The 21,340-nt window shown below is 49.6% G+C and overlaps 2 protein-coding genes across 2 annotated transcripts in view; one reads left to right on the top strand and one right to left on the bottom strand.

The window, feature by feature from the left end:
• Positions 1-507: 507 nt before the first annotated feature.
• LOC122185052 (basic salivary proline-rich protein 2-like) lies at positions 508-1,557 on the bottom strand. Its single transcript, XM_042880529.1, has one exon. The coding sequence runs from the start codon at positions 1,555-1,557 to the stop codon at positions 508-510; it is 1,050 nt and encodes a 349-aa protein (XP_042736463.1).
• The window catches only part of SETD5 (SET domain containing 5), a 61,513-nt gene continuing 41,109 nt past the window's right edge, over positions 937-21,340 (top strand). The window contains exon 1 of the mRNA XM_042880071.1: positions 937-1,014. The gene's annotated coding sequence lies outside the window, so the exon portion shown is untranslated. The remainder of the gene's footprint in view (positions 1,015-21,340) is intronic.

The following is a 21,340-nucleotide window of genomic DNA, read 5'->3' as shown; positions in this document are numbered from 1 at the left end:
CTCCCCACCCCGCCCTCCCGCTCCGTCGGCCGCCGGGCCGCCCCTCCTCCCCCGCGGGCAGCGCCCTTTGTGTGGGGCGCGGAGCTCCCTCCCCTCAGGCGACAGAGGGCCCGGTGCACCCCCCTTCCCCTCACCTCAGGAGGGCCCCAAGGGGGAGGGACGCGGCCGCCCGAGGAGAGCAGCACCACCGCCCCGCGACGCCGAGGGCCGCCCGTACCGCCCCCGGGCGGACCCCCACACGCCCCCGCCCCTCCGCAGCGCGGACGTGCCGAGCGGCAGGCCCCGCACCCGGAGCACCGCGCGTGCGCGACGCGCCCCCCGCCTTCCCCCCCCCCCCGCGCTCTACTCAATCCCAACCCGCGCACGCGCGGCGCCGCGCGGCTGCCGCCCAGGAATCCCGGCCGCCCGCGCCGCCCCTTCTTTCTGCCACGTGTCCCGACGCGGGACTTACCCCGCGGAGAGCTGCACCTCGGGGAGGGAGGAGCCCGGCGCGGCCGGCGCCGCCCCTCAGCACGTAGCGCGCCTCGGCCGGCAGGCACCGTCCCGGCCCGCCCGGCCGCACCGCGTCGGCGCTGGCGACGTCCCGCCCTCCCCCGCCGATTGGCGGCCCGGCGAGCCGATGGAGCGCCGCGTCCGTGAGGCGAGCGGCGGGGTGGGCGGGCGGCTTCCAATGAGAAAAGAACGCGGGAGGGGCCGGGCGTAGAGCCCGCCGATAGGAAGCGAGGGGAGGCGGGGCGATATCGGCGGCGGGCGGCCCGGCGGGGCGCGGCGCGGCGCCGTGGCAGCCAACGGGGAACGCGAGTAGGCGTGGCCGGGGCGCCCCTGGCGCCGGCGCCGGGGATCCCCGTGCGCGCAGTGCCGTTTCCGCCCGGCCTGGGGAGCAGCCGTCGTACCGCTGCTAGGGGGAGGGGCTGGCGCTGCCGCCGCGGGCTCGCTGCCGCCGGCCGCCCAGGAAACGCCGTGGCGCTCAGCCGGGCCTAGTGCCGCGCGGGGCCCGGGGAACGGGCCGGCCAGGTAGGCGTGGGCCCGCGGCGGGCGGGAGGGAGGAAGGGAGCGCACGGACGGGCGCGCGGCACCGGCAGCCCCCGGAGCGGGCCCTCGGCGGCGGTGCGGAGCTACGGGGCCGCTGCCGAAGGAGGCCCGGTGCGGCGGCGCGGCGGCGCGGACCGTCTTGGCGTGCTCGGTGCTGCGGAGCCGGCCGGCCGGGCCGCGGGGCTTCGTGGGCGGTAGCGAGCGCTGGGCCTGCCGCGCTCTCCGTCCGGCGGTTCGTCCATCTGCTCGGGGCCGCTTGCTCGGGCTGCGCGGCGTTTTCTGCTTTCTCACGGTGCCAGGGCTCACCCTGCCGGGGCCGCGGCCGCGCGGGGGGCCCGGCGTTCGCAAGGTCACCGGCGGGCCGCCCTTGGGTGTCGCCGGGCTGCGCGGCCCCGCCGTCCTCCGCCGCCGTCGAGGGAACCGCATCCCCTCCGTGGAGCGACCCCCGGGCGGACCTTTTCCCGCCTCTCGAGGGGTTCTCATCTCCGTGCCCCCGGAAAAGGCCCCGGCCCGGCCCCCGGCCATTATGTAACGGGGAGCAGCTCTGAGCCTCGCCTTTGTGCGGGATGCGGCCCCGGAGCTCGGGGCCGCCGTGTTCCAGACGGCCCCCCCCCCCGCCGCGAGGCATTCTGGAACGGCTGTGCCTTAAGGCCCGAACTCAGCGAACCAATTTCCTTTTCCTTCCTTAGAAAGAGGAGATTTCCCTTTTCGCTCGTATAGGAAGCCCTGGGATTTTATTTTCCTTTCTTGATGCGGTTGACCCAGGCCGTTCCCAGCCCCGGGGTGACAGCAGCGCTCTGGGTGCCGGCTGGGAGCTGGGCAGGGCTGGTGCTCCCCAGTCCCCCATTAGCGCAGCGCCAGGGCAGGGGAGGCCTCGGGTTCTTCAGGCCTGTTCCCAGAGCCCCAAGCAGGAGCAGGAATGACAAACCCATCGAGGTGTCTTTCGTCGTCATCCCACGTTGGGTGAAATTGCAGAATATGGGCTGTGAACCCTGGGTTACCCTCTGCAGATATTCTGATCTGTGTGAAAAGTAGGGCAGCGAGGATTGATAGGATCTTCCTGTGAACTGCAGGCTGCAGCCGCCTCGCCTCTGAACTCCGGCCTCCTTCCAGCCAGTCGCAGAGCCAGATGCTTGCCTTATTGTTTGTGTGTCTCCTTCCTCCCCTTCCACCGGCTGGGCCCCACTCGCCTTATTGACTGGAATTTCTGCTGTGCGCGGTGGGTGTGTGCGGCAGACAGCAGCCTGCGAGTGCTGAGAAGGGATTTTCCATTCACAGAGTGGGGAACAGTCAAACTAATGGCCCGGCTCAACTTTGGGGCTGGGAGTAGGCTGCAGGCAGAGGAGTTTCCCCCTGCTGCTCCCTGCAGAACACCATTTATATGCTGCTGCTTGCAGGGCTGTATGGCACAACGTGCAGCAAGCTGCCGTGCTGCGGTGAGACGTCCTCTGGTAATGGAAGGATTCCTCTCCTTGCTCGGCTTGAGTGCTCGGTGAGGGAACAGTTTGCAGGAGGCCATTTTTGACGTGACTGTATTGTGGAATCTGCCAGCTCCCATCTACACACTGTCTGCTTGAATGTAATAGCTTTTTTTTTTCTTTTTTTTTTTTTTTTTTTTTGTTAAGGAAGAATGAGTACCTTTCTTATCTGATTAACTAACCATTTGGCACTGGCCGCTGTCTGGGAGGTGATGTGCTGCTGGGATGAAGCTCAGTATCCCAGTGCATTTGTTAAAGGTGGAGCTGCTGGTTAAGGCGTGCAGGATGTGACATGGGAACACGTTAGCGTCAGTGCCATCTTTGGGAACCACACCTCACAGGGAGCCCTGCTCCATGTCAGGTCCTGGCCTCGCTTATCAAACCCATAACGCTGTTTTCTGAAAGCAAAAATTCCAGGAGCAGAATAGTGTGAGAGAGATTGAAACGCTCTGAAATCCTCTTGGCTGACTGCAGCCATGGTGAGGGTGTGGAGCTCCGAGCAGCCCTCACACATAGAGCACCAGCTGGTCTGCAATCATGGTTCTGTGATTCCAAGAATGGCATCCAGCACTGGGGCAGAGCACAGTGGGACAGCCACAGCAGGTTGGGATTTCCTGGTGGTACCAAAACCGTTTCCTTCATGGACTAAAACACAGCAAGCCATCTCCGTTGCCCCTTAGTCTTTGTTCACTGTCTCCCTGTGCGTTATAATGGGGAATTATCTGGTGCCTTGCATCCTGTTGAATAAGTGACACTGCTTTAGCAAGGCTCTGGCCTGCTTTTTACTGTCATATCCCAAGTGACTCAAAAGCAGTATTTCTGCTGGTGTTGTCTGAGATTGTATGGCCTACAGTAGCGTGGTGAAATCCCAGATATGTTTAATCCCCTTATAGAAAGAGTTCTCCGTGGTAGCCAGATCTTATTTTGAGAAGTTATAGGTCACAGTTGAGAAATCCCATCGCAAAGAGACGGCATTGAATGAGCATCTTGGAGCTCGTGAAAAACCTTGTGCACTGCTTCTAGGCAAAAAGCATAATCCAAAGGAACAGTTCATTTAAATTTTCTAAATGCTTTGTGAAGTTTTGTGTGTTTTTTTTTTTTTTAAAGATTAATTCCAACATTGAGGTGCAAGGCATTCAACAGAGACCTGAGTGCACAGTGCCCAGCCGTGTGGTTCATCACCCCACTGCCTGTCCGTCCTTTCCCTCTGGGCACCCAGGCTTTTTCCAGCTAGTGTTGGATGATGTGATGAGTTAAAAATGTTTCTATCTACTTTGGCAATAGTAAACCAAACGTAATGGGCAGGCAGAGTTTTGAACACTCACAGATCATTGTTCTCGTGGCAGTGTTGCCGCATTACAAATGCACATTTGTGTTCTTGCTCCGGTGCTGCTTTTGTGTGTAGTTGAGGACCCGACCAGCGAGATCTCGTGTTACACTGCCTGCATAAAGGTTGCAGTCCGTGCTGTTTTTTATGCAAGACGTAGGAACTGTACTTTTGTTGAGAGTATTGGATGTATGCTTAAATCTGTAGTGGGTGTTAAATCTCAGGTGACGCGAACCTAAAGCCGTTTGACTGAAAAATTTTGTATTTTGCAGCATCATCTTGTGCTGTTTATTTTTTACTCTGTCAAAATTAAATAAAGCCCTGCAAAACTATGTGTGTTAAAGCTGTTAGAGATTGAAGGCAGCCTTTGGCTTACGTGACTGCTAGAGGCAAGGGTTAGCACACAGCAAGTTTGCACTTACGTTCTTAAATTAGAGACAGTTTTGTATAAATCTGGCTTAACCTAAACCTTTTGCTGATTTTGATCATGGAAAGAGCCTCAGACTGTAACGCAGCAAGAGTTCCACCTCTTGGAATTCTGGGAGCTGAGGTTTTTTCACTTCTGAACTCTTGGTGAGGTTCTTGGGGGCTTTTGATGGTTGTTCTTTTTTCCCCCCGAGATTTGCTGTTTTGGTGGCAGTTTCCCAGTATTGCTGCAGCCCCTGTCCCTGCTGAGCGGGCAGAGCATGGGCTGCTCCTGGGCTCCCCACGGTGCTCTGGGGGTGGGACTTGCTGAGCTGCTGGCAGTGCAGCCCATGGCCCCCAGCGCGCCCAGAAACACCGCAGCAACTGCTCCTGCTTTAATTTTTTTGCTGTAATTAGTAAAGATGCTCTTTGTCTTGGAGGATGATCCGCACGGCAAATCAGGAGGTTCTTGTTCATCAACCCCTTCCCCCGCCCAAGCTGGTGGTGAAGTATTATTTTCCTGCAACAAAAATAGCTGAAGGGATTTTTCCCTCGCTTTGACTGATGAGTCTAAACTTGAAGAGCTGGAGCCCAGAAGAAAACTGTGCAGTGGATCCCAGCCTAAACCCGGGTTTTGTTGACAAACCCTATAGGAGTGTCAGTATTGTTTAAATTGTAAATGTGACTTCTTGATCCGTGCATCTGATTGAAATGCTTAAACGGTGAAACAAACGTAAAATAATTTGGGGAAGAGACATTTTCTCAAAAGTGAGTTTTTTGTTTTCCTCCTACCCAACACACGCAAATACTTCATTGAGCAGTATGGGAGGTAATCTGCAAAGCGTAGTGATGTGCTCAGACTTCAAGGTGGAAAAATGCTGGAGGACTTGTCCCCTCTTGGAGTGGGAGCTGTGGGGAGCAGCGGGAGCGATTTCTTTTGTGGTCAGGAATCTGATAGTCCCACACTCACCCAACCTTAAGAAAAAGGGGGAATGAAGAGGGAGGGATGCAGAACAGTGGCATTGAGAAATAGTCAGGAATTTGGCTTTTAGAGTGAAGTGTAGAAGGGAACTGTTGTTTATGCTAAAGTTTAATCCGTATAAACTTGATAACATAGACAGGTCTTGCATTCCTCCCCGAGGGTCATGGAAGGGCTAAGTTTAGCGAAGGGGAGGTATCCAAAGCAGGCGGATCCGTGCAGTTTTTAAGACTGACTGTTTTTCTTATTCATCCCATTCTAAATGAGTTTTTTTCCTACTCGCAAGTGGTCTTTTGAGACACAATGTGAGTTAGTTTTGAAAACAATGCTTAAGCCCTCGAATATTTCCAAGTAATTTTGGAGTAAAAAGGTCACAGTGCTTCTGATGTGTTCATATTTAGAGAGCGATTGCAATCACAATCATATACATTGACAATGAGACACTGTCTTCTTTTGGTAGCTGCTCATTTGCTGACTCAGGCGTGTTCCTGCCGTCCTTATGGAGCCCGTGGTGCGGGGCTGGGCTTTCCTCTGCAGCCTTACTCATTTACAGGGCCTAGCTTCTCGAGTGCTGCACTGCTGGCAGAGAAGGCAGTGTGAGGTTCTGATACAGGGGATCCTCTCGTCTTGGAAGCGAGCAGTTTGAAATGCAAGCCTTTGATAGGGAAGGAGTAGGAAGGAGATCTTTTCATCAGACTTTGTAGCAGAACACATCCGTTGGTGATGATGATTCAGTAAAAAAAAAAAAAAATGTCGAGCTGCAGCTCAGTGTTTCAGTTAGTCAGTGTCAGATAATGCAGTCTCATGGTTGTGCATAGACTTTGTGTCATGGAAATAAGTGGCTGGTATTTTGGAGGATTGAGTTGCATGGAAATATTTGGATAAGGAAGCCATGCACGCCGGTGGTGCTCAGCCTGGAGGAGGGGAAGGAGCTTCCCTGGGAGCGAGGAATGGAGCTGCAGGGTGGTGCTGCTGGGAGGTGGGAGCAGAAGGCACGGCATCCCAGTGTGGCTCTGGCCCCGTTGCGCAGGAGCAGAATGGTGCTTCTCAGCATGGCCCTTTTTCCCTGCTCTGCCTCTGCCTGAATTGGACCTAAAATGAAGCTGCTCCTTGGAAGCTCTCCTCAGCTCATTTGTTTGGGGAAAATGGGGAAATGAATGTGTTTCTGTTTACAGGCAAGTTGGAATACACTGAGAAAAGTTTGAGAGCCATGTGGGAAACTGAAGTGTGCTGGGGGGTCAGCATGGAGCCCTTAAAACGTCAGCAGATCTCACCCTGACTTGCATTGCCAATGTATAGGCACTTTTCTGTTAAAGTGAATTGAATAATGTAGGAACCTTCTGAATTTGTTTTGAACTTCAAGCTTTTGGCTAAAGGCACCAAACCAAATGATTTCCTGTGTTTTAGTGGCATCAGGTTGAAATAACTTGCAATCATGCTGAAGGAATGTTCTCAGTAACGAGGCTGTAGATTAACTTTTGCCACAGCAAAGATCTGGAAGCTTCTGCACCTACAGCCCCAGTGAACTTGTGAAGAGGAGGTGACTGATCTCCTTAAGTAGGATCTGCCTGGCTGCAGAGGAGGCCTGTGTTTGGATTCAGTTCCTTTTGTGCCTTCATGAACATCAAGGACATTGGGGATCAAGGCTGCCTGGAGGTTAACAGGGAACAAGGACACATGGGGTAAGGTCAGGTTCTGAGCTCCACAGTTTGCTGTGGCATGTGTCTGTCCCACAGCAGGCTGTGCAGGCAGGTACCTGGCAGCACCTCCCTCCTGGAAGTGCCTTCCTGCTGGCTGCTGCCTGAGCTGCTTGCTGGCAGGGCCAGGCCGGCATCGGTGCAGCAGGGCTGTGGAGGCCGCCTGACGCTGTGTCAGCTGAAGTCAGCTCCAAACTATGGCAGCGCTGCGCCCTGCGGGGTTACTTGGGGTGAGGCTGCGTGACACAGCCCAGCACATCCAGCCTGCTCCTCCTGCAGTTCTGCCTTTGTCTGCAAGCTCTGGTGCTCCTCAAGTCCCTCTTCTGAACTCACCCTGCAGAAAGCTGCTTTAGCATTTGTTTTGTTTTTTTTTTTTTTTTTTCAAATTTTGTTTTTTGCTGGATTCTTCTTCTTTTGCCAAGATAGTGAATTGAATTGGCTCAGAGTAAGTTTGACAAGCTTCCAGAGCCCTCACAAAATAAACAGGGGAAAGCATCTCGGTGTAAGTACAGAGGTTGTAGTGAGGAGCAACAGAGGGGAGCAGGACTGGCTCCAGTGGCTTCCCTCTGCTACCCAAGGCAGGTGAGCCATGGGGTGGCATGGTTGGGCCCTTGGTGGCTGTGCATGCAGCTCTTGGGATAAACCTTTTGGTTCCCTGGATGGAAATTGGCAGTTTGGTCTTCTCTGCCATTTCTTGAGAAGCTGTTGTGCCAGAAGTTCTGATGTAGGCTGGAGCGATGGTGGTGGAGTGCTGGCATCACCCCATAGTGCTGCTTAGTAGCAAACTTCTGTAGGTATATTTTTGCAGAAAATAAGCACAGCAGAGAGCTAGAGAGAGGTCTCTTGTAAAATGACAAAATATCAATTAGTATACAAGTACTGCAAACATGTATAAATGTACTGGCCATGCTCCTTACTGTGGTAGCGAGTCTGTATTTTGTATTGACTTGTGGGTCATTATGACTTGTGAGAAATTGAGGTATGCACCAAAACATGAATTAGGGAGGATACGTTGTCAATCAGATGTTTTAAAAAATTATGTATGCCAAGTATTCCATGTGGCTGTGTTGAGAAGAATGTGTAGAAATGTGTATGAGGAGAACACAGCAAAATGTGAATTCAGCCAAGGCTGCGTGCAGTGGGAACTTCAATGCCATCTCTTTTAATATGGAGGACTTGGTTGGAGCGGCATCTTCTTGATGTAAAGCAATTGGCCGTGTGCTGCACATCCCAGTGTGTGAACTGCTGCTTAGTCCTTATATGGTGGGAGTGGGGGGGCTAGTGCAACTCAAGGCAGCATCTTGGCCGTTCGAGTTGGAATAAAGTGATTTAAATGTTAACGTGTCGTGGCACCTCCGAGTGCATGCTGCAGTGCAAAAATTCATGTTGGGCATGAGTAGTATATCTCATGGGCAAGAATTCTCATCTGTTACAAGGGCTATTGTTACAAGAGTTACCCTTTATTTCACAAAGACCTGTGCAAGTAACCCCAAATCAAACAGTGTATGGTAAGAGAAAGAGGTGGGGAGTTTCATCAAGCAGCAGACTGTTATATTTGAGGGCGCAGCGTTCCCAAACCTGCCCCTTTTTGTAGAGTCTTGTCCGCAGGAGGGGCTGTGCGGAAATCAGAGCTGCCCTGGTGTAGGTCAGGCACGCAGGAGATGCCGTGTCCTCCCAGTGGGGCTCTGTGCAGGGAGGCTGCTCTGCGGTGAGACGTCGTCGGGCCGGAATCCCAAGCTGGCAGCAGCCCTTGCGCGCACCGATTTTGTCTGTGCTGTCAGAAGAGCGGTGCCTGCTGCTTGTCTGGCTTAGCTGCCAAGAGACAGAGCACAGCCTGGGTCGGAGGGTGATAGGGTGGGTGCAGAGAGCTCACGTGCAGTGACACAAGTCTGTCACTTAGCAGGGTCTCTTCAGCCACTGCAGGTTCAGAATGCCCTTTGTGAAAATCTCCTAGGAGAGTATGCATTGAAATGTGCTGTCACCGGTTCGCTCTTTCTTTGGCAGAGATTGGGACTGTTAGCTTGAAACTGTGGTCAGCAGAAATTCAGCGAATTGCAGGTGGGGAGAAGGGTACCTGGCAGGAGTGGGAGGAATGGGATGGCTGGGCCAGGTGTTGGCACTGCTCCTCTGGTTCTCACAGAGCTGCATGGAAATGCAACAATGACCCTTTTGGTGAAGTACTGGGACTGAGCATCCCTTTTCTGCAGCATTGCCCGGAGGAGATGGAAGGGGTGATTTTGGAGCAAACAGCTGTGAGCAAAATTTGTAGCTTTTTGTTGTGCTTGTAGTGTCAGAGTTTAAGGCTTCCCTACTTTCAGTGAGTGATAGCAAAGCAGGCTGCTCCCACGAGAGTCACTGTGTTGGGGCAACATTTTGATGGAATTCTGATGCTTTCAGTTTTACTTGCCAAGAAGTTTTGTGAGGGAGGAAATAAACGGCCTTGACATATATTTGAAACATGATGGAAACTTTTCTGTGTTCTGTAAAACAAAATTACCTGGGTTGTTAGGAAAGATGGTTTTACTGAAATAGCTTGTGGGTTTAAAAAGTAAAAATTGGTCTCTTGAACAATGGGAATTGCTCTGGAGTTGTCTTAGTGTTCAGAAGTATAATTCAGCTCGGGTTAAAATCTCTGCAGTTCAACTGCTGATCTCTGCTTGTTGGGATGGTGCCTGTTCTCCTGGATGCTCATCAGCCTGCGGGGGCTGAGCGCGAACAAGCGAGGCGGCCATGGCAGCGGGGCACTTGTCTCACCCACGCCGCGTCATAGAATCAAAGAACAGCTTAGCTTCTGAGAGGGGGACCCGAAAGATCATGGAGCTCCAACCCTGTGCTGTGGGCAGGGCTGCCAGCCTCGAGCTCAGGCTGCCCAGGGCCCCATGCAGCCTGGCCTCCGTCACCTCCGGGTGGGTGCTCTGCAGGGCCTGCCCGTGCCTTCTGTGTCTTTCAGCAGTGCAGCAGAGCAATACTGATGTTAATGGCTGTGGTGGGAGTGCATTGTGTAGTGGACACAGGTGAGACAATCATCAGAATTGTTGCTGGGGAAGCCTTGTAATATGAGCCATGGCATTTTTCCTGTTTGTTTTCACCGGCATTGTAATGCTACAAGATAGTTCAACTTAAGAACAATGTTGGTAATGATTTGTGTCTGTCAGGATTGATAAACTATGCGAAGGGCGCGAAGGGCATCAGAGTGTCGTTGACAAGTTGGTTTTGGATGCTTCTGCATTATTTGAGCAGATAACTTTGTGCAGTGTTCCTCCTGTGCTGAGCTCATTCTCCTGTCCAACCGTTACCCAGCTGAGGACTTGACAGTTCTCAGTTTTTCCATAATGACAAATTAAATTAGCCCCAAGATGACTGCTGCATGTGAAATTCCTCTTGGTTAAAGCTTGCTGGCCTGAATTCTCTGGTTGTTTTTTTTTTTTTTGCTTTTTTTTTTTTTCCTTGGGTGTGTTCACATCTTGTGCTTGAAAAGGAACAGAGAAAAGATGTGGATGAGGAGATGCTGGTGTTGAAGGTACAGGGAAGAGAACACAGCTTTCTTCTAGAAGAGAATCTGTCCAGCTGTGAGTTACTCATCTTCAATCTTGTACAGAATGCATCCAATCTAAATAGCTGAGCATCTCCCTCCTGAATGCGGCAAACCAGCATCTTTTACGCTTCTGTGAAGCTGTACCAGGAGCAGCCCATCTTAGGAGCGCCTTCATACTCATGAACCCGCAGCATCCATCATTCTGTCAAGCCTCATTTACTCATGTGATGGGATTTATTTTTTTTTTGGCTTCTGTTCCACAGTTTTCCAGGTTTAAAGAGGTTCCTTGCTATTGGCAGAGAGTGCGGCACTGGGAATCCCAGACAGGAGTGTGAGCAGAGAACACAATGCAAGAACAAGAGTGACTCCTGAGTGAGACATAAGGTTTTGTTCCTCCTGGTCAGGGCCAAAAATTGGTGCTTGGGGAAGAATGTAAGGTGAGAAGATTGCAGGATCTTGGCTAAGATCTCTAATTTCAGTGTAGTAGTTCATGCTGTTTTGTTAAACACAGCCCTGATTGTAGTTGTTTTAATTTCATGTTGCTGTTTTTTAATGGGAACAACTTGACCGTTGTGACTTACTTTTGGTTTGGCGTATATCTACATTAATCCTTTGTATGGAACTGTGGTTTTTGGAGGGAAAGGTAGATTCTCATTAGTGACTGAGGCAGGAATGGGTGAGCTTTGTATTAACTGCCCTGTGGGAGCTGGAAGGTATTCTGTGCTGGTGAAAGGCTGATAGACATCCTTGTCTGAGCGCTCAAGAAAACAGATGCTGCAAGTGTGTTGGTAAATAAAAGTACTGATAAAGATAGGTGCTGGTAAGTCTTAGCACTGTGAAGGGAAAGAGAACAATTAAAATTACGTCAGTGCATTGGCTGTTATGCATGTTTTATGAAGCTGTGGGGAAGCTAACACCTTCGGCCAACATCTATTTGCGCCAGGCAGAAGCAGGCTCCTTCAGAGGGGCAGTTAGAGCTGGAGCTGCACTGGGGTTGTTTGAAGCATTCTCCAAAGGCTTCTGAGAATATGTTCAATGTAGTTTTAGTTTAAAAAAGGTTTCACACTTTTTTTTTTCCCCTGAAAAAGCTACACATGTACTCTGCATTCTGTGAAGACTTAATGTCTTGGGTTGATGCTGCCTTGGGATCTCTAGGCTGTGTGCAGCCTGTTCATGGTTTTAAGCTTCCCCCAAAGAATTGTGGTAAATCCATGCGCTATTTTTCAGGCCGTGTTCCACAAACACAGTCTTGTTCATTTGTAAGCTGCGATGCCAAGTATAAAAGCGACTAGGTGAGATTTTCCAGTCTTTGTTAGGTGGAAACTCAGATTGTCAGAAGGTTATTTTTGGCCTTAAAAATGCATATTTTTGACCTTAAAATGCACACTAGTGGCCCTGGAGAAGAAACGGGCAAAGGTCTGAGCAGCTTGATCCAAATTGGCTCTGCTTTTGGGAGAGAAGGGGGTTTGGGGCAGCTCACCTCCAGTGGTCCCTTCCAGCCGTTGTTGTGAGGCGGGGGGAAGCTGGGCAGAGACGTGGCTGCTGTGAGGGGGGAGGCAGGGTGCACTGCGATGGGATGGGGTTGTGTTGGAGAAACTGCGTGGAGATCTGAAATACCTGGGATTGTAGCTTTGAGAGGACACACCTAGCTTTAGAGAAGGTTGTGAGATGAAATCAGCTTTTAATTTACTGCTCTTTAGTATCTTTTTATCTGCACAGAATAAAATATTTGATAAAGCTTGCGTAAGTCACACGGTTAGGATAATGAAGTATCATTAGGGAGCTCTCAATTGTTTCTGCCACCTTTCAACAAAATGCCTGAACCCACCCAGGTGCAAGGTGGTGCATTTGTTAGCAAAACTGGAAAGCCAGCCATGCGTTATGAAAGTGTTTTGGAAAGCTGCAGCTCCAACGGCGTTAAGGTCACCTCAGCTAACTGCCCCTACGTGCTGCTTGGGTCAGTGTTTGGTTTGAAGGGTTAATGCGATTCTTGGGCACATAAAAAAATAAAAAATTAAACCCAAAACAACGAAGAGAGGAATGTCAAGGAAAAATAAATAAGTGATCTTACAAACAGTAACGTTTAGACTGATATGATAGAATTGAATTTTGGTTTCCATGCTTCAAGAAGAATGCCAGTGTGTTTGGAGAGAATTCAAAGGACAGCTGCAGAAATGATCCAGGGACTGGAAAATAAGCCTCATGATGTGAGGCTTAAAGGAGCTCAACTTACTCAGCTCATTGAAAAGACAATTGGGAGAGGACTTGATCTTTCTCTAAAAGGACTTGTGAGATTTGCTGCCAAGAGCATAGCAATATCAATGGAGATTGGACAAATTCAGTCTTGAAATACAGTTTCTCAGCTATGACCGTAATTAAACATTGGCACAGTTCACAGGGAAGGGGAAAGGAGCAAACGTTCATTTTAGCCGTTTAAAATAGGTCCAGCTTGTTTCTTTCTGGACGAAATATACTGCGTGCTTAAGAAAAGAACAACAAAGTATTAACTCTCCTTTCCTGACACTGGTTTTTAAGTTCTTTGAAGTTGGAGCAAGTTCAGATGTTCAGTCAACAACAAGGTCATGAAGTAAAGATTAATTTAGAGGAGAAATAGTTAACCTGGTGCTAGCATACTGCCTTGCATAAGACGCACAACATGTGAAGGGAGCTCTGAAACTTAATGCTTTGTGGCTTGCATCTTTGGAACTCGGTTCTTTCCCATACTGCGTTGCTTCAGATGTTTAAGATATGATTAAGGCTTTCTGAAATCCTCTACAGAGGAGCACTGATGTAACTGTGTGCACTCACTGTATTCAGATGAACGTTTCTGAGTTCCAGTTGACCACAGCAGAAGTCTGAATCTTTTTCATCCTTTTTTAGAAGCAACGTTTAAAAAAAAACAAATCGCACAACGATAATATGATGACAGCTCCTTTGAAAGGCACAGTGAGCAAGCTGTCTTTGTAGGTTTGTTCTTAATGGAGGATATTCTCTGTCTCAGGTTAGCTGGATGCAGTCTGGAGGTTTATTAGTGTTTGAAACAATATTAAATAATCATTAAAAGCAGTATTCTAATGGCACTTGTTTGCTGTTTTTTTGTGCCATTCGAATGAGATGAGGTGCAATCCTGCACCTCCCTCGCTTTGTACATTCACCTGGGAAATGGGTGACTCAGTTGGGTGATGGCTCTGCATTGCACTTGTGCTTTTTATGTGTTTGTCCATTCCACCACTCCCTTGACAGCTGAGTTTCTATGTTTTCATAGATTACCTTGCCCCGGGTGCCTTTGCAGATGTTCAGGGCTTTAAAATCCCCTTGCAGGTCCTTCCCAGCTCTTCAAACCTGCTGTGTGATGCAGACTGAGCTCTCCCAGCCAGCTTGACATGCAGAGGCGGTGCAGGGCTCTCTCCTCTCTGGCATGGCTGCATTCCTGCCTCTCCTCTGCTCCAGGTCCTGCCCAGGAGCTGCTCAGCCTCCTTCCTCTCTGCTGCTGTGCACTCAGAGCAGGAAGCACTCCCGTGTCGTAGGGAAGAAGGCAGCTCAAAACCCTGTAGCTTCTTTTACGTTGAGCCTATCGATTTGTCATAGAAATGGAGCTGTTTTGTAGCTGGGAAGGAGGTTGTCTAGCAACTGCGAGTTCTCTTGCTTAAGGCTAAAGAGATAGCAAACTGCAGGAACGTGTTGGGGCACTGCGCAGTGCAAAGCAAAGGCCTCCAGCTCTGCAATCCAGCACGGCAGCCCCTGCTGCTTACCTTGTCCAGACAGCCCTGTCTGTTCCAACCTGCTGAAGCTTCTCACAGAAAGTGCCCTGCACAAAGGATTGTAAAGGATTGGCAGTGAAGAAATCTCTCCTTCCCCCATCTTCCTGCTGTGTCATCGGCCCTTTTCCCCGTCACTGGGAGGCTGACGGAGGCACTGCGTCCCTTTGCCTGCAGAAGGGCTCTGGGCCTCTCCTCTGGTGTGAGCAACTCTCATGTTTCACCACGTGGCTGCACATACTTAAGTGCAGTTGTAATTGCAAAAGTCATTAAGATGTTCTCGTTATGCTTCTCATAATCCAGCATTCAAAAAATCCAGTGGTTGTGGTATCAGGTAGAGTTTTATTATGGATGTATTACAGAGCCATTTCCTCACCATCGCTTCCACATGAGCCCTACAAGTAGCACTTTGGCAGCTGTTTGATTTGAGCCCTCCTGTGTTACCACCTACCTGTGCTTCATGTGGTGGGTTGCAGTGCTGTGTGCTCAGAAGCTCCTTTCAGAGGAAGAAATTACTAATTTTTCAGCAAGCCACCAAAACCGAAACTTCTAAGTAGCTTTTGTCTTTATTTAGTCGCAAGTTGCAGGTTGTGTCTGCTGGTTTCTGGACGTATGCATTTAGCTTGAAGATGCGTTCAACTCGATTATCCACTGCTCATCCCGTTAACAGAAAACGGGCAAGTTGAAGAAGTGACCATGACTGGAGGCACGCTACTGCTGAGCTTTGCATTTCTGGCTGGTGCTTTGGAACGGGTGTTGGGAGCTTTGTGAATAACAATCACACTTTCATCTCTGCAGTTCTGAGCAGGTTCAGCTTGGATGTTCAGACAAAAATTCTTAAAGAGAGCGTTGAGGCACTGGCACAGGCAGCCCAGGGAGGTGGTGGGGTGACCGTTCCTGGAGGTGTTCAAGAAATGTGGAGGTCTGGCACTGAGGGATGTGACTTAGTGGTCACGGACTGGATGGTCTCAGTGATCTTTTCTAACTTCAATATTTCCGTAACTCTGTGACCGGCTCTGTCTGCTCACCAGTACATCCTCGGCTGTGTAAAGTCGTCGTGCAGGAAATGTGTGAGATTTGCAGGGGCAGCGGGGGAGGCAGAAGCTCCTGGCAGATCCTGGAATGCCTCTGGGCTCCAGGCCTGGAAGGGCAGCAGTCAGGTTTCCTACTGAGACCTCCCTGACAGAGGCATGATGTGGGCCCCAGCACTGGAAGATTGTGGAAATCTCTCCTGAGCTCTTTGCTGTGTGAAATTCACTGGGTTTTAGTGCGTCTCAGTGATTACGTAGCTTAATTACCAACTGGATTTGACCGTCTCTCTGTGTGTAGTGCAGGCTGCCAATCTTCCCGTGGCCGAGTTTCCCACTCAAAGCACGTTAGACAAATTGCTGTTTGTTAGAGCGCGGCAAACGAGCGTTACATAAGCCTCGAATAACTTCCTTCCAGTTCAGGGAAAAACGTATTTGCATGATCTCAGGGCCAGGTGCAATGCTGCAGGTCTGGAGGAGGGCCACAGAGCTGCTCTGAGCGCTGGAGCTCCTGCTCTGAAGGCAGGCTGAGGGAGCTGGGCTTCTGCAGCTGGGAGAAGAGAAGGCTTGCAGGGAGACCTCATTGTGGCCTTCCAGCACCTGAAGGGAGCTTACAAGCGGGAGGGGACCGGCTTCTTACAGGACACAGAGTGACAGGACAGTGGGGAATGGCTTTAAAATAGGAGAGGGGAGATTCAGGTTAGCTGTTAGGGAGAAATTCTGTATCAGAGGGCGGTGAGGCAGTGACCCAGAGCTGTGGGCGCCCATCCCTGGAGGTGCTCAAGGCCATGGGGCCCTGGGCAGCCTGAGCTGGTGGTGAGGGCAGCCAGCCCATGGCATGGGGTAGGAGCTCTGTGGTAAAGACCCATGAAGGTCCCCTCCAATGTTACCATTCTATGATTTGAATGAAACTCTGTGGTTGTGGAGAGGAGCTGGGAGGGTGCTTGGTGATGGGGGCGGGAGGGAGGAGGCTTAGATCTAGACTTGTAATGGAGAGTGGGGTTGACCAGGACTGTGCAGGAGCTGCATGGGGCCTGTGTGATGCAGCTGTGGTGCTGTGCTTGTCTGCTGAGACTGGGAGTTCAGCTTCTCCTCCAGTTTGTAGAACAAACTGATTTTCCACGCTCTTAAAACACCTTCTGCACCTTTCTGGATATTGTAGTGTCCTATTTCCTCCCTGAAACCACCACAGGAGCGCGAGGTGACGCTGCGAAATGGAGGATTCCTGGGGAGTGCAGGCAGGCTGAGGCGCAGCGCTGGGATCCTCAGGCTACGCTGCCATCTGCCTTGCTGTGAATAGTTTGCTCTGGCGCAGCCCCTGTTCCTCAGTGTTGCATCATCTCTGGGAGAAAGGCCAGGCCCGGAGCCCCAGCACAAAGGCTTTCTGAAGGCGATGAAGCTTGTTCTGTGTGCGAAGTGCCGCGCTCCTTCCTGTCGTCCTTTCCACGGCATTCCTGAAGCGGCCCGGCTCTGGGAACCCCGCAGTAAATCGTCGCTTTATCCCCCAGCTTCCTGCACACCTGGCTGATGCAACGTCTGCGCCGAGCCCGGCTGCGGGCTGCTCTGGAGCCGTTTTGTTCAGCCTGGCAGGGAGTGGCCGGGCAGGCAGCCGGCATCACGTGGCGGCCTTAAATAGATGTATAAAGGACGTACAGCCAGACTCGCGAAGCAGAGAGCATTTAGTGGGATTACGGGGGAATCTTTTCCAATTGTAGGACGGGAGGCTGCAATCCTACTCCTTGGCAACTCGTTTGTGGTCAGCCCGCCACTGGTTGCAGCTTCTGGCCTCCGCTGCCTGCCAGTAAATTCTGCTGATCCTCCTCCTATATTCGGCGACTTCCCGTGGCTGCGGGGACCGGCCGGATTCTCGTGGGAACTGTAATTCCCTCAGCTTGGACTCGATCCTAGTTATTGCCCTTTATTGCTCTCTTTCCCTCTGACCTTGCATGTGGTATAGGATTTTCTCTCAAATCCCTTCATAACACAATTTCAAGGTCTACAGCTCTTTATCTGCGGGGGGGTCCGACAGCCTTTTTAATTTAGGCTGTTTGTCTACTTACACCACTGAATCATTCACGTGCTTGCTATTATATTCTCAAGCAACAAAATCTAGAACTAAGAAACCTTCTGGCCTGCTACAGCTAAACCAATGTCACTTATATTATTTAAATGAACCTTATTTTAGCCACAGCCATTTTCTGGCTCGTAAGTTCGCTCTTAAGGAGTAGGACTTGTATGGACAAGGTGTGGCAGGCAGCTGTGGGGCTTTCCGTATTACCATTCCTTGTTGCCTGCTCTGCACTGTTGCAGGAATTTATTGCCCTTATAACCATATTTTACCTGCTTCTGCTCCTACTCCCCTTGGGGGAGTTCTTGGCGCCAGTGGTGCTCAATGAGACATGGCAGCATTTCCTTCCTGCCAGCCGTTTTGGCAAATTCTTAGAGGAGGCAGTCACAGTAGTCACTGCCACAGCTGGATTCACTGGAGGTTACTTGTCAAGCCTTCCATGCAAAATATCAATTCTGATCCGTTCTGTTTGCAGTTTGTTATTTTTCTGTGACATACAGACGTTTGCCTGTTCTGCTTTACGCTGTGGGAAGAGAGAGCACAACCTCAGACTGTGGAAGCAGCACAGCAATTAGGCCATGTTCCTCTTGTCATAGTGCTCTTCCCCTGATGCTGGCCCAAATCAGATATTTGTAGAACTGAAAGAGATTATTTTTCTCCTGTTTTCTGTATAATTTCTGTGGTGTTTCATGTATAACACACTTTCTTTTCATCATGTATTGCTGTTATCTTTAAGGAAAGAATAGAAAATAAAAGCATTTTCAGGGATTCATCTTGAATTCAATTTTGAAAACGCTTCAGTGTTTGAAGAGTTTGTCATCTTCAGCGATGACTTGGTGTGTCATGGGGTGCAGGCAGTGTTATTCGCTGTTTTAATCACAGAAATGGCCATGAGATATTTCTTCTGCCTCTTGAGGTTTTTTTTAACTTCTCCACTATTCCCATACAATTTTTTTTTCAGTTTTGTTTTCATTATTAACATTTTTGAGGTTCTAGCATTTCATGGAGGCTGCTAGATTTCCAATGCATCACCTGGTGAAGTTTTCTTAAAACAAAAGATTGATTCATTTTACAGCCCAGTCACGAGGACTTTGCTATCACGTTCTCTGCTGCGATGGCCCTCCTTCCTCTGCGTCGAGGTTGTTCCTCTAGAACATCGCCTCTGTGCAAAGGCAGCCAGGTCTGTGCCCACCAGTGTGGGGCGCAGGGAGGTGCCTGGTGTCTGCCTGCCATCTCATTGTGCAAATCCACCTTCACATTGTTTGGCCTACCGCAGGTTGCTGCTGCTCTGTAATTTGCTTCCCCCTTTCTAATTTGGTACACATTTGTTAATAGAATTATCTTTCTGTGTGACTCTTTGACCACTTTCAAATCAATACAAATTAAACTTTCTAGAAAGGTTTTACGATGGCAGGGAGATGTTCTATGGAAACCGAAACAAGCCCAGTCTGACACCTCCACCTCAGTGCACTGGGCTGTAAGGAACGCAGTTGGCTTGTCATGCAGAAGGTATTTCTGAAAGCAAAGTCTTGCTTACCAGTAAGTTCCTTTACCTCTTATTACATTTTTTTTCTATTTCTTATCAAATAACTTGAAGCCATCAATGATTCCAAAAGAAAAGCACAAACTATTTTTTTCTTTGTCTTCAGAACAAAGAGGTTTTGCATAACTTCTTGACTGCTGCTTCAGCAACAAAGTTTGAGGTTATTCCTTCTGCTTTCCTGAGGAATCTCCCCGGCCCCAGGTCAGCTGCTGAGAGCACTTGACTATGCATTTTGTAATTTCTTTGATGGTTTAATTTCTTTCAGTTGCTCGCTGTCATCATCAGCAGTCCCTTAGGGTGTAGATTGCAGATGAGGTTAACTAAAACCGATGTTTTCTGAGCCAGATAAACTGATGGAATCCCGTGGATGGATGAAAATTGCCATACAGTATCTTAAACCTGGTTTAAATGAGTTAAATAAAAATATCTTTAGTTTCCAGCTTCTTACTGAGTTTTATCAAAATCAGTTTAGCTTGCTTGTACCTCAGTTTTAAATGTGGCTGATGTGACCTGAGCCGAACTGCTTTATCACACTGACTTTAGCTAAGTAGGTGTATTTGTAGACACGTGTTGAGATACCTGACGGAAGCATTGGAAGCTGCTTTGCGTATGATGGGAATTCTCAGTACAATTTCCTATCTTCTATGGATCAGCCTGACTGATGCGTTAGCATGTGGATTCTAAATGCTGTTGGGAATCACCTGTGAGCTAAAGGCAGTGGTCTCACCTTTCCCCTTGACTCTAGGTCTTCTGCAGCACAGCAAGAAGGCTCTGGGCTCCCTGGGCTGCTGTATTTTGGCACATCCAACAATTGTTAAGTGTTTGGTGCACACTGATCCTTCCTTATGATTCTCCAAATCCCAGAGAATAGGTTGAACTCTGAAACAAACTTATGCACAGGAGCATTTCTTTTTGCACATGGGTAGCAAAATATAAAAGGTGAGAGTCTTAAGAAAATAACAATAAATCTTTAACCAGTGTACTGAATTTGCCAGTAATCTGATTATCCTGGTGCATATATACATAACTAGTGATGGATACTGGTGTTGCCCATTACTTTGATTATTACACGCAAGGACTGAGTCCTGTCAAACCCTGCAGGATAGATGGGTTGCAGCCTCCCTCTGTCAGGCAGCTCTCAGGTGATGCACAGTACTCCAGTATCAGTAAATGCTCCTGACAGTGCTTCTGCTTTTATTTGAAGCTGGCATCGTCTTCCCTCCCTGCTTAGTGAACCCAGCTAGTGCTCAGAGCAGAGCTAAGCATTTGCTTTGGTAGACTGAGACAAAGTTCAGGTAAAGCAGAACAAATAGGAGTTAAATGACTGACAGATTTGTTCTGCCTCTGTGTAGGTGTCTTCATGGAACAGCATGTCTGAACTTCTGGGAATTTGATGCATTTTTTTGAGCTAAATGTCTTAAACTGGCAGAAAGCCTTGATCTGATTCTGTTTGCACTGAAGGTGCTTGCCCTTCTGTATCTGCCCCTGACATGAGGTTTGTAGGTGTGCTGGGAAGAGCAGGCAGTGCTTGCTGGGATTCAGGCGGACTGCTCTCGTACTTGGGCGTCCCCAGGTGACGCGATGTTTGGAAGGAAGACCTTCTCAACATGGTAACTGAATCACTTAGCCTTCGTGTTAGATGACCATAGATTTTTCAACAACAGCCTTTCCGCAGTGCCAGTAATGAGAAAAGTTTCCAGCAGTAAATTTTCTGTGTCTGTTTGATTTGTAACATGGAGGGCAGTGCTTGTGGAAGTGAGCCAATGCGATGCTTCTGCTGTTGCATCCTAAACAGTTTCGGAAATTAAATTTACTGTTAGAGCAGGTGTTACCTAACCTTCGCTTGGCCAGCTCAGATTTATTGCAGTCCTTTCTGTCGATACAGAATGTTACCTGAAATAATGGAGTAGCATATATTTACATTTAGCCAAGGCAGTTGTTTGTGATTTTGGCACGAAGATGGTGAGTCCTTTAGAGTGTGACCTGTTCCAAGTGGAAATCTGGGACCGCAGAGCTGTGGCAGTGGTGCAGGTGAATGCCCATCTCAGCTGTTGTGATGGCACTGGGGAGGACCGGTGTCCTTATACTGGTATGACTGGTTAAGGAGGTAGAAGTGTAGCCTAGGAAAAATACACCTTTAATGTGTTTTCTAAACCAGCTAAGTGCTATATACCTATTAAGCCATCAAAATTGCTGTTTCCATTTGATTTTGAGAAGCGTTGTATCCCACAGGAGATAGGTCTGTGCTGTGATCTGAAGTTCACCACATTTACATTAAGATATGGAGCTTTAGGAAGACTTTCAGTGGTGCTGGGGAGAACGTACTGCTTTTTTTTTCTCCTCACTGTGTATTTTAGGGGAGAGAGGTTGGGAGGAGTTTGATGTTGCATGTACAGGAAACCAACCAGTGCGGTGGGTGAATGTTTTGATCTCAGCCCCTGTTTTCTGTGCAGACTGATGTTTTGGGTGTTGCCAGACCAAGTTTCATGA

The sequence above is a fragment of the Lagopus leucura genome, unplaced genomic scaffold (genome assembly GCF_019238085.1).
Source record: "Lagopus leucura isolate 7727_CA_CO unplaced genomic scaffold, USGS_WTPT01 Super-Scaffold_100026, whole genome shotgun sequence".
Lineage (NCBI taxonomy): Eukaryota > Metazoa > Chordata > Aves > Galliformes > Phasianidae > Lagopus > Lagopus leucura.
This window is presented reverse-complemented; position numbering and strand designations above follow the sequence as displayed.